Genomic DNA, 12770 nt, shown 5'->3' on the forward strand with positions numbered 1-12770 from the left:
TTATACAGCTGCACTGGCTCCCCGTTGAATTCAGAGTCCACTTTAAGATTCTGGTTCTGACATTTAAGGCTCTTCAAGAACAAGCACCAGCGTACACCATTGAACTTTTACAGCCCTACGTCTCTAGCAGGTCCCTGAGGTCTTGTGATCAGGGCCTACTTGTTATTCAGTATACAAGACTGAAAACCAACGACTCTCTTCTTCAGAACTTAAGATCTGCAGACTCATTGATTACTTTTAAAAAGCAGCTAAAAACACATCTTTTTAAAATTGCGTTTTGTTAACTTTTGACTGTTTTTTTTTATACCTTGTGAAGCACTTTGTGATCTTTTATCTAGAAATGTGCTATATAAATAAAATTTTACTTACTTACTTACTTACTGCAGTGTATTATGAGCATCTCTGTCCAGCCAATAGAAATAATGCATTGTTATTATAATGTAAATAATAATGCTCCTGTTTCTGTTTGCCTGTTTAGTGTCTCTATCTTCAGCACTGCAGCCGCTCAGAGACAAAGCTTACCAATTCCTTTGACACAGTGCATGACAATGTCCAGCTCTTGTCCCGGTCGTAGCTGAGCTATCAGAATGTCATCATGCACAGGCCCAATACAGCAGTCTGCAAACACGTCTGCCTGGTTCCCAATGGGGACCCACTTTATGTCCTTGGAATAAACTATGAGCAGATAAAAGTGGACAGAGCAGATATCTGCAATTAGACAGGAATACTTTTTTTTTTTTTACTAGGATATCTGCACCATTTTGTGACACTAAAAATACCCACCCATGTGGTTTAAGTACAGCTCTCGTGGGTCTGATGAGTCTTTGCTTGCTCTGGGATTCCTGCTGCACTTAATCTTCAGCTGCAGTTGAATTGTGTCTATTTCTGAACCCTCTTCCTCTGCAGACTCCTCCCCTAAAAAAACCAAAGCAGCATTTTAAACATGTTGCTTAACATGCTGCACATCATCACTGTTAAATCAAGTGCAGGAGACACTGGAAATTTGCAGCTCATGAAATTATAAAAAGTGATTATTTAGTCTTTCAGTCACAGCACAAACCTGCAGACAGATGACTGACTCCACATTCACGTGGAGTCACAGTTTTTTCCCCACCAAGCACAGCTACAGGACGAGATGTGTTCTAAAGGTACTAATGCTCATAACGCATGAATGAACGAGGCAACTAGAACATGGCATAAGTAGGAAGCAGGCATGACCTCTCCATCATATCTGTTTCAGATGCTCAGTACAACTGAGGTCAGGCTCATTGTCAAGTTTCAGTTTCTGCAGCACAGCAGGAAAACTGTCTTTATTCTTAGACTTATGACTAAGCAAGATGTTATCTAAACCGGCACTTTGTCACATGACAAGAAGATGACACAGTGGGATAAAATGAGCATTGGTGTCAACTGCCTTATGGGTGAGTGGTTCAATATGATGCTTTACCAGTGTTTCTGTACTCAAACAGACGAGGGTCAGCTTTGATGGGGATGAGGCCTAATCTGTGGGCCAGGACTTCGTCTTGGACAATGGAGGTATTACTATAGATGAACACCTTTTCTGTAGCCATAGTAGGCACCTAAAAAAAATTTAATAATAATTAGCAGCTTTCAAAATATGTTTGCATAAAATGAATAAACTAAATGCCTAAATTCACAAAATGTACACGTTCTTCATCAACCAAAGTCCCTCACATACTGAAAGTTCAAGAACAGGGGCCCGTTCTTCGTACGTCGCTTACTACATCCAAGATCAAATGACACATCCAAGATCAAATCATCGCGCTAACCGTGAGCTCGCTAATCCGGTTCCCCGAACACACCTGCTGTTGACGATTACTACAGCTGGATGAAGTAATGCGCGATCACTGGGTGTCGTAAAAGGGGCTACGCATCGATAGCAGAAACAGTGATCGGCAAGCCTCTGATTGGTCGGCGAAAATGTCGAAGGGGCGTGCTCGGTATTTTCCGGCAGCAGAGCAAGAACTCATGAGTGCGGGATTTCAGGAGTTTCAGAGTTTAATTAAAACGCAAGGGAACACTGCAAAGGCTGCAAAAGCAAGGAGAGAGGGCTGGCAGAAAGTTGCTGACAAATCAAACTCGTAAGTAATTTAATAATAACAATAATAATGGAGTGGGTTTATATAGCGCTTTTCAAGGCACCCAAAGCGCATGACAATACCACTATTCAGTCACTTTATTATTTAGCCTATTTATAGATTTATTATATTACACTATATTATCCAATATTATATTACATTATATTATATTGTCATATTATATCCCCTTTCACATTAGAGCCACAACAGGACCCACTAGAACATGGGAACAAGTAAAAGTGAAATATAAGAATATTCTACAGAATGGTAATATTTATCACTTATATTGCTTTTCGTCTCTTGGAAAGAGACCCTGAAATAATCTGTTTGTTTGTTCATAACAGCAACCAAGAAAAGGGCAGAGCAAAAAAAGACAGGTGGTGGTCCTGCACCCCCTCGTCAACAAGTTGGTTAAGTGAATAATACCCTCACGGGAATATCGATATCTCTCAATGAGCACACTGTCGCGCTGAGCTAAAGGATCCTGTCTGTCCCGCAATATACGCTGAATTCTGAGGACTCTCCTTATCAATCTTGCACCTTCCGCAATGGGTGGCTCGCGTATACGGACAGGACATGGCTGCGACAGGCTTCCCAAATCCACCTTCGCTTTTATAGCCGTGGTCTCTCATCTTGATTACACGAAGTAATTTACAATTGCTACTCTGAAATATGAATTACATCTGTAATAATCACATACATGTAATAGAATGTTAATAGTTCATTTCCCTTTTTTAGGAAATGACCTGTATGTATCTGTGTGACATCAATACAAGGATCAAGTGCTGCATTATCTTTAGTTACATTGATGTTATTTATTTATGGTGAAACAGTGGTGGAATATCGCTGTTGCTTTCGTATAAATGAAGCGGACATACCTGCGTGGCCGCGATCTAATCCTGTTTACATAAAGTAAACCTGCTCCCGAGCAGGTTTACGCTTACGGCTCTGTTGCTATGACAGCAAGTCCCGGATGAGCTTCGGGGAACCGAACGATCCAGGATCACGCGAAATCGTCAACAATCTAATCCAGCTAACTTACTTAGCGAGGTACGAAGAACGGGCCCCTGGTCTGAAACCGTAGTGACACAACAAAACAAGCTCACCTCTGCCAGTAAGATCCTTCTGAAGGCATTGGCAATGGCTGCATCAATCCCCACCATGTCGAACTCCATACTGTTTTCATCCAGATGCACGACATCGATTCTGAAGTTCTGCAAAGAAACAGGAGAGTTCCATTTCTATTTAGAATCACACGCATTTGTTAAAGGCACAAGCGAAGCACTGGTCTTTTATTTAGCACGTTAGTCACTCTAGTCTGTACACATCTTTGTCCAAATACACATTCAATACTTTTTACTGGTGGACAGACAAATGTAAGGAAAAGGCAGGTGACTAACATAACCCAAAGGTGCTGCTGGCGTCGAATCAGGCCAGGAATGATGCTTAGAGTAATTATGACCCTGTGGTGTGTTAAAAGCAGTACTTTGGTTAAATGCTTTAAGTTACTACTGAACGTCTGCACTTCAGCCGCATCTCGATTACTTGATTAAAAATGAAATGTGGTGGTATGCATAGGTGAAATTACAAATCTGTTGCTGTGCAAACATTTGGGGGTGGCTGTAGCTCAGATGGCAGAGCAGGTCAGCCACTAATCAGAAGGTCGGTGGTTCGATCCCAGGCTGCCTCCTGGCTGCATGCCAAATATCCTTGGGCAAGATACTAACCCCATGTTTGCCTACTGGTGGTGGTCAGAGGGCCCGGTGGCGCCAGTGTCCGGCAGCCTCGCCCCGCAGCTGTGGCTACAATGTAGCTGCCATCACCAGTGTGTGAGTGTGTGGATGACTGGATGTAGTGTGAAGCGCTTTGGGGTCCTTAGGGACTAGAAAAGCGCTGTACAAATGCAGGCCATTTATACACATTATGGACCAAACTGGCCAGTAAGAAGCGCAGATCCCTGTAAAGACTCCAAATAAGCCGGATCAGCATCTTGTGCATCATTCCCAATAGCGCACAAAAGCCATGTGAGATTTACAGAAGAAAACTGATGACATTCGTCCTCCCAGCGTTTACAGGCCCACCGCAGTGACAACATTTTACCTTTTGAAATTTCTCCACGTTCCAAGTGTCGTCATATCCGGGGTAGTTTCCAGGGAAATCCGTAGTATGAACCTAAGAGCAACAGATAAATAATGGCTGAGAGTAATAAGAGACAACAACAGCGCACAGGTCCACAAGTATGATCAGACACATTCTGTCGGGGATACCTAGTTTGGCACGACACCGGCAGGTGACACTACTAGTGAATAATCAACGTAGAAACACATTCTGCTTTCACCTCCATGTATGATTGTTGTATATTATAATAAGTGCTCATTAAGTAATATTAATGCAGTCCGTGTCAAACACACGTATTAGTTAAAGCGTGTCAGTCAGAGCCTCACTACCCCACAGAGGACATGCTGTGCGTCTCCAAATCTACGATCACAGCCGCACTTACATTCGTCACACCAAATTCTCCCAATATTACTCGATTCCGAATTTCTTCCACGTTCTCCATGCGGGCTGCCATTTTGCCGAGTGGGCGGGGAGTCTTTGGCTCCGCCCGCACCTCCTTTACGGTACAGTAGTGGTTCTCTCCTCTCCATCAGCAGCTGTATGAATCAGGGGGTTTCTCTCTAATATGCACGCGGAGAAATTTGGCTCATATACGGGAGCCAAGATCAAAATCGCAGCATCGGGTGTTTTTCACAGTATGCTCATACTGCAGTGTTCATGGACTTTGCGCCAGTTCACACTGAGTGATGAATAAAAACTGCAGTCATTCGTCAGTAGCACTCGGAGGCACTGTGTGGTTATCGGTGATCAATAATCAGTTCTTTGTGGTTGATATGGTGGTGATAGACGCAAAGGCCAACATCAAGCACTCAGCCTACGAAAAAGAACTCGGTGGGATAAACTGTGCATTGAGTAAAAGTCAGTCGTTTAAAAATGATCTAGTTTCAAGTCTTGGTTTCCGCTTTAGTTTTTGGCGTCTCCCCCATCCTTATTTCATGATTTGGTTTGGTCCAGGTGCACGCGCTCCTAGCTGACGCTGAGCTCTAGAAGGGGGTGCTTGTTTTTGTCCTTTTATTCAACATGTAATTGGTGCAGGCAGACCCTTTTTAAAAATCACTTCATCTGACGACCTGCTGCCAGGCCAAACCTCTGGCTCAGCTGTCCGGCTCTCCGTATACACTCCTGAAATCTGAAGAAGTAGGTGAGATTTTTTGTGTTAAAAATGTGTCAGATTAACACATTTTACTTGCCTGTACCGTGTTAAATATAATCTCTCTCTCTCTATATATATATATATATATATATATATATATATATATATGTTTAAATTATCATTAACAATATTAAAAAGTTAAATAAAATGGCTTGCACATGTCTCATCAATCTTACACAAAATCAAAAAAAACTTTATCTCTGCAAAATATTGATCCATGTCTGCTCAGTGTTATATTTTTAGGGCCGGAGCCTTACACTATGGACCAGGGTTTTGACTTATCCAGGTAACATCAGGGTTAACCCTGGGTAAATTGCCATGGTAACCTGCTCTGGAGTAGGTTTGAAATCATTGCCTACTGACCAATCAATTCTCCAGAAAATAGTGTCACCATTCCATGTCTGACAGAGTATTAGGGGCACATTAAGTTAAACAAAAAGTGTTACGGTAATTTTCAGATTAAAGACAGAATTTTGAGATTAAACTTAAAATACTATTTTGAGAAAAAAGTTGAAATGTGGAGACTGCAGTTGTCATTTTAAGCCAGGGCTGTCGAACTGCAGGCCTCGAGGCCCGGTGCCCTGCAGGTTTTAGATATCACCGTGGGTCACCACACCTGAATCACCTTGCGTCTGTCCAATGCCAGGTATTTCATTTTGTACACAGTCGTGTGTTCTTCCTTCTGACCAGATGCAGCTTTCTGCAATCTTTTCAAAGCTCTTACAAGGAAATTATTTCCTTCTAACTAAAAACAATTCTGAAGTATGATCACAAACTCATGTACACAAAGCGTTTTCTAGAAGGCTTTAATCTCCACATTTCAACTTTACTCTCAAAATATCATTTTGAAGTTAATCTAGACATTTTGAATCTATTCTCATAATGATCAATAATATATATTTTTTCTTAATGTGGTCCTAATATTCCTTTGTATCCCTCGGACCTCTGTGCTCAAACAGCAGGAGGGCCTGAAGTTTAATAATACCATGTAATGTCTTTATGTTTCCCTAAAGAGCATCTGCAACAAATAATAAATAATGTAGATTTTTAATGCAATGCTTTCTCTGTTAGCAGCAAAAATTGCAATATTTTTATTGTTCTATAAGCTTTCATATCAGATCCTGAAACAGGACATCTGCTATGTACTTGCACAACTTCTATCAAATTTGCACTAAGTTTGAATTGTGTTTTTATATGTAATCTTTACTCTTGAACCATAAACAGCAGAGTCTGTAGATAAAGAAGTAAAAACTAAAACTGTTGGGAACGTGTGTTATAGATTCTCGTGGAGTTTTTTGTTAATCGGTCACATTTATAGTTCGCCTTGTAATCGGAAGGTTGCCGGTTCGAGCCCCAGCTTGGACAGTCTCGGTCGTTGTGTCCTTGGGCGAGATACTTCACCCGTTGCCTACTGGTGGTGGTCAGAGGGCCCGGTGGCGCCAGTGTCCGGCAGCCTCGCCTCTGTCAGTGCGCCCCAGGGTGGCTGTGGCTACAATGTAGCTGCCATCACCAGTGTGTGAATGTGTGGATGACTGGATATGTAAAGCGCTTTGGGGTCCTTAGGGAGGAGTAAAGCGCTATATAAATACAGGCCATTTACCATTTTACTTTGATCTGTGACAAACTGACGTGATTTCCACATCTCCTTTATCAGGTTGTGGGACTGTATTTAAATTAATTAAAATCTTATTGTGTATTGTATCCTTTTTACAAAAGTGTTGTATTTTATTGGTATATGCTTTTGATCTTCACATTTTTTTTTTTATCACAATTTGATAACATCTCTGAGAAGGTGGCACTCATAGGGATCATTTTCTGTAGAAGGGTCATATGATGTGAACTCGCAGGGGAAACGCTGGGTTAACTTGATGAGTTGATAACCTTCACTCACTATGTGTTTTACACACCACTGTGCAGTTAATCGTGAGTTATTATTATATTAAGATATGGGGAACTTCAGGCATTTTTCATTCATGAAACACTCTTAATAAAAGGTAGAGATTCAGTTCAACAGCTAGAACTAGATTAGATGAAAACATTGACAATTTTAATCACCAATAAAAATGCAGCATTAAAGAGGTGAAACGTGTAAGTTTTAGCAGTTTCCCAGAGAACTGTCATGGAGTCTGTTAACTCCAAAAGAATGAATGTTATTTAGACGTTGGTACTGTACTGTTTGTGCAAAACTGGCAGTGAAAAGAGATGTTGACTGAGCTAAACACCAATTTAATTAACAGTAATAGTGCACAGAAGCATATTATGGACTACTGATGAATGATGTCTGCATCCACTGAGAGATAAATAGAATATGTCCCTGGGTAATATTTCACTGAGAAATGATGGAACAAAAATTTGTTGTTTTTTGTTTTATTTCTTTTTAACATTTTCTTTGTCATAGTGATCTTTAATCATTATCAGGCTTTCATAACCTTTACAATATTTGAATAAGGATCACTTTCTGAAAAGTTTTTCCATTCAATTTGGTATAGAGGTTTGTCTTATAAGAATGCAGTATCATCCAGACATTTGAGGTTGACGCTATGAGCAGCCCTTGTGGCTACTAAGCACAGTGTTCAGGTCCTGTTCATCTGTCAGGTGCTCAGTTAATCAACAGCTGCAGAGCTGCAACTGCAGCAAGCCGGAGATTGGAGGTAGCCCATCATCCTTCTTTTTCTGTGACAGCCAGCATTCCTGACTTGCTGGGAGGGGTTGGGGTTTTGCTGTGAGAGCTTGGCCGCACGGTTTGCTGTCTCCTTGATCTGCAGCTCAAGGTGTTTCTGGATGGCGAGACCCAGCTCCTCAGGGTCCACGGAGGCCCCATAGACCTCCCATGTCATCCCTTCTGCATCCCACTTCACTTCCTTGACTGGGGACTTAGGTGCACCACTTGCTTTTTTATCTCTGTCGCTGTCAGTCTGGCTAGAAGACATCTTACTCTTGTTAGCTTCTGCCAGATAGATCTGAGGGAACACATGAGAACCGGTGGTCTGATTTGTCTGCACCCCGATATCTCTCAGAACTTTTTGGGCTGTCATAGTTCCCATGTCACGCGTTGTGATTCTTTCTTGGCCAGTTGTCGTACTGCACCAGTCATCTTTACCTAAGTGTTTTTGGGAGCATGGTGGGCCAGTACCAGGTGGCAGTGAACTAATCCAGGAGCAGCTCAGATTGCAGCAACGCAGCAAATGTTTGGCATCTAAGCCAGTCTCACTAACAGAGGAGAAGAGGCGAGGCAGTGTAAGGTGGTTTCCTGCTGAAGAAGGTGGTACTGGAGGCTGGATACTGGAGCTTGCCAGACGTGGCAGCATCTGCGAGGGGGCTGGAATAGGCTGAGGATGGCAGTAGGCAGCAAATGTATCCTCAAAATTGGCATGGTGGATATAGGAGCTGCAACAGTGTGGCTTGTCACATTTAGTGGAAAGAGGGCCGCCTTCTCCTTGACACTGCGCTTTGATATCTGCGTCATCAGATGAGATACAGAGACCTCTCCTCTGAGGATGCTGTAAGCTACAGTCTCCACTGCAAATAGTGGTAACCGTGTTGCACTGATGTAGCTGCATGGGCTGCTTGCAAGCCATCATGGAGTGAGTCTCAGCCTCTTGGACGCTTGCATCTCTGCTGTGGAAAGCAATTTCAGTTTTCGCCAAAGGCAAAGTGTCCGAGTGACTCCTGTGAACAATCAGGGCGGCCAGCTTCACATTCTGCTCTGTTCTGATGGTCTCAGGATAATTAGTGTTTGTATTCACAACTATCTCATCATTGTCTGAAAGTGTTTCTGTCACAACTGGACGAAGTGGGTGATTTGAAGCCATGATGAGCGGGAAGTGTTCAGATGGGCTTTGTTGGTGTTTAGCGGTTCCTGTTGCAGTAGGAGTTGAATGACATTGTTCTTCACAGATTTCACTGGGGGATTTCTCCTGGCAGTTGTAACATGGTCGTTGAGGCAGTCCAGAGGGTGATGTTACTTGTGTAGGTGTCTCTGTGGTGTCAAAGACGGACTGGCTGGAAAAAATAGGCTGCAGTGGAATAGTTCCTCCCATTGGATGCAGCTCTGACATGGGACGCCCTGCCTCTGCCATGGAAGGCCTTTAGGAAGAAATACAACATATTGTGTAGGTGACAGCACAGATACAACAGAGCAGAAAACAGAATAATAAATGCATACTTTAATACTGCATTCATTATTTAATTCAATAAAAATACTAATACTTATTTGTTCACAATAGTGAATTGTGATGTATTTTCCAGCTGACAAGATGAATTTGCAAAAAATAAGCACAGTCCACAAATGACTGTTTAAAATAGCTACAGTGCTACATGGTGCTGTAGTAACATAAATCATTACAAATTTTCAGTGTTTACCCAATTTTTAATAAACCACCATGGACTTGTACACTAGAAGGACAGTGCATATGTTGAACAAAGTTGAAGATGGAGCTGCAAACAGGAGGAAACGAGGAAGACCACAAAAAAGATCCATGGCTGTAGTGAAGGAGGAGATGCAAACGGTTGGTGTGCCAGAGAAGAATGGTAAGGATAGGGTGAAATGAAGGCAGATGACCTGCTGTGGTGACCGTTCTAAGGCTTGCACATGCTATGCTCCATGTGAGCAATCCTTTAACCTCTAACCTGCCACCAGCTAAAGGTTTTTCCAATGTTTCTTTAAACTACTGTAAATCTTGAACAGTTTGTGCAATCTTAAAAATTCCAATGGTTTCTGAAAGGAGCGACTCAGTGCTTTTCACTGATATTAGAGTCATTAAGGTAATCACAAGCACAGCGCCACAGCAGCATCACGAAGATGAAGGTCGAAAGAGAGTGCGAAGGAGTTATACAGAAAACTGACATTATGTTTGACATTTTGTTTTTGCTGTGTTTTTCATGTTTCGTGCCAAGTTTTTTGTATTTTTGTTATTTTAAATTTTACTTATCACCTATCAGCAAACGTGCACTGCCCAGCCTTCTTCCAGCACCTGAAAAAGCAGGGATTTGAGGCTTGTAGAACAGTGCAGAGTGGGTTGATTATCCACTCGGGAAAATGTTGGATAAAAGTGAGCACCAGCGCTGTGCAGAGATGTTTTAGGGTTAGGGTTAAGTTAAAAAGGAGCACACAGAACCAGGCTGAATAAGAACAACCCACATTCATCAAGAATCTAATATGGGATCATATTGGTGACAGCACTTGGAACCATAAGGCAACAGATTTTTAAAAAACTGTAGGAAATAAACTAGACTCTGCCTGTGACTCACTCTTCCTCCTTCCATCTCCTCTGATCCATCACTCTCCACTTGCTGTCCATCTGACAACAAGGCACAATTTGCTATTGCACTGATCTATTATTTAATTATCCACACTTAAACTCGTTTCACCTAATCCATGATAAAGTAATGACAGAAGAATGTTATAGAACCAAAGCACTGCAGTTGTGTTTATTATTGTTTTTATAGTTGAGTAATAACTTAAAAAAATCTATACACAAACACACACACGGACATACAGTGAGATTTTATACGTTCTCCACAATACTGTATATACTATGGCCACAATAAAAACTGATCCACAATCTTTTCCTTATTATTTATTCCTAGTGATATAATAATAATAATAAAGTAATAAGAGCAAAAAAATTAAGGCATACATATAAAATAATGTATTTATGATAATTCAGTTTGTTTGACTATTCACTCTGTGCAGGCAGAAAACTTATTAAATGTTTAAACTGTAGAAATAGAATCATTTTGCTGCTGTAAAATCAGCATTTTGTCATATTTGAAATATAAATCTAATATATTCTGTTTCTTAATTATTTTCTTTAAAACAGAATCTGTGTGTGTGTGTGTGTGTGTGTGTGTGTGTGTTCTTACTATCATAATTATAATGCACATTAGATGCTTATTAGATGCCCCCCCACCCCCCGACTATGTGCTCCACAAATTATTTATGACCAGTGTTGGGTGTAACGCGTTACTGCAATTAAGTTACTTTTCCACTGAAAGAGTAGAGTAACTGATTGCTGTTCATTTTTAGGTATTTCAATTACAGTTACTTACAATGTACTTGCGTTACATGGTAAAATAATTAAACTGGCTGAATATTTGATTTCAATCATTTGTCTTCTAAACGTAGAAGTAAACTCTGCTGCTTTAACATGGCTGTAGTGCAGCTGCGCGTCATTTCACACCGGTTTGCTGCACAGTCGTTTTCTACAGCGGAAGCTGTCGGACTGAAGTGAGTGGCTGTTTTTTGAGGTGGACATATTCCCGTCTCTTCACTTTTCTGAAACGAGCAGACAAGAACATTACAGTAATATGTAAAAACTATGGGCTGCTGTTCATAGCACGAGTCCTCTACTGAAGCGCCTGACACGGAGCATAGACGAACACTTCTGAGCGATCCTTGTTCATCATCCATGGATAACACCGCGGCAACTCCCGCTAGGCAGCAAAACCTGATTTTACTTCAGCAGCGCAGAAAGCGTCTGAAGGTGAGCTTAAAAACGACTGCAGGCTACACTGTGGAAGAGATGCTGCCGCTGCGTACTGCAGAGTCTCCGTCTTTATTCATTATTTAAAGAGTTTAATTTCTATCGTCTGCCACTCGAGGTTTAGAGGGATTCTAAGAAGTATTTGGTTAAATTACTTATTTAGTAATGAAGTTACTTTTCAGACACAGTAATTAGATAAGTATTTGAAATACAATATTGACTAAGTAATTAGTAATGAATTACTTTTTTAAAGTAACTTACCCAACACTGGTTATAACTATAGAATAAATAGTGTTTCTCGCTCATTTCTCATATCTAGTGGTATTTTCAAGCTTGGAATATTTCCTCATTAGAGAAATTAGTTTTCATCCCCTAAAGCTAGACTTGGTAACCTGGGAGGGATTGCCAAGGCAACGGCCTCTGGCCACTTTTGCCACTGCCTGCCGCAAAGTAATAGACCACTCCAACTCTTCCTTAGATTAGATCCACAAGGCAGGCTCCCAGTATTTCTGCTCTGTGTGAGGTTACTTGGTTATATTATCTCCATAACGGTCATCTGATGAGAACCATTCATCAATCCAGCCACCTTTCAGAAAAGCTATTTTCTGCTGCTTGACCAGCAAACTGACAGCTTCACTTTCACACTCAGCTCTCGCTTCACTACAGTGTAGAGCCTGATCATCGAGCTCCCTCCCTAGAACCGGCTCCAGGATAGGGCCTCATCCTCCCTTTAACCCTAACCAGTTGCAGCAGATGGCCACCGATTCTTAAGTCTGGTTCTGCCTGATGTTTCTTCCTGTGAAAAGCGAGGGGGGTCTGACTGTTGGAAGTTTTTCTGTTTTCACGCTATTATTGTGCGACCTTTCCCCCCTTAAATAGTTTAGAAATTCTACTCAATTCAGTTTAATTGAATAA

The 12770-nt window shown here is 41.4% G+C and overlaps 2 protein-coding genes across 2 annotated transcripts in view; both read right to left on the bottom strand.

Moving 5' to 3' along the window:
* The window catches only part of polr1c (RNA polymerase I and III subunit C), a 9902-nt gene extending 4579 nt beyond the window's left edge, over positions 1-5323 (bottom strand). The window contains exons 1-6 of the mRNA XM_042214367.1: positions 4600-5323; positions 4200-4271; positions 3206-3313; positions 1448-1580; positions 784-915; positions 523-675 (exon numbers count right to left, since the gene is read on the bottom strand). Of these exons, the coding sequence (XP_042070301.1) occupies positions 523-675; positions 784-915; positions 1448-1580; positions 3206-3313; positions 4200-4271; positions 4600-4671 (670 nt within the window). The 5' untranslated portion in view covers positions 4672-5323. The remainder of the gene's footprint in view (positions 1-522; positions 676-783; positions 916-1447; positions 1581-3205; positions 3314-4199; positions 4272-4599) is intronic.
* Positions 5324-6908: 1585 nt separating this feature from the next.
* si:dkey-191g9.7 overlaps positions 6909-12770 on the bottom strand; it is a 36177-nt gene continuing 30315 nt past the window's right edge. The window contains exon 3 of the mRNA XM_042214368.1: positions 6909-9456. Within this exon, the coding sequence (XP_042070302.1) occupies positions 7974-9449 (1476 nt within the window). The 5' untranslated portion in view covers positions 9450-9456 and the 3' untranslated portion in view covers positions 6909-7973. The remainder of the gene's footprint in view (positions 9457-12770) is intronic.

Source organism: Haplochromis burtoni, unplaced genomic scaffold, assembly GCF_018398535.1.
Source record: "Haplochromis burtoni strain Fernald_Lab_line unplaced genomic scaffold, NCSU_Asbu1 Contig_554, whole genome shotgun sequence".
NCBI classification, from domain to species: domain Eukaryota; kingdom Metazoa; phylum Chordata; class Actinopteri; order Cichliformes; family Cichlidae; genus Haplochromis; species Haplochromis burtoni.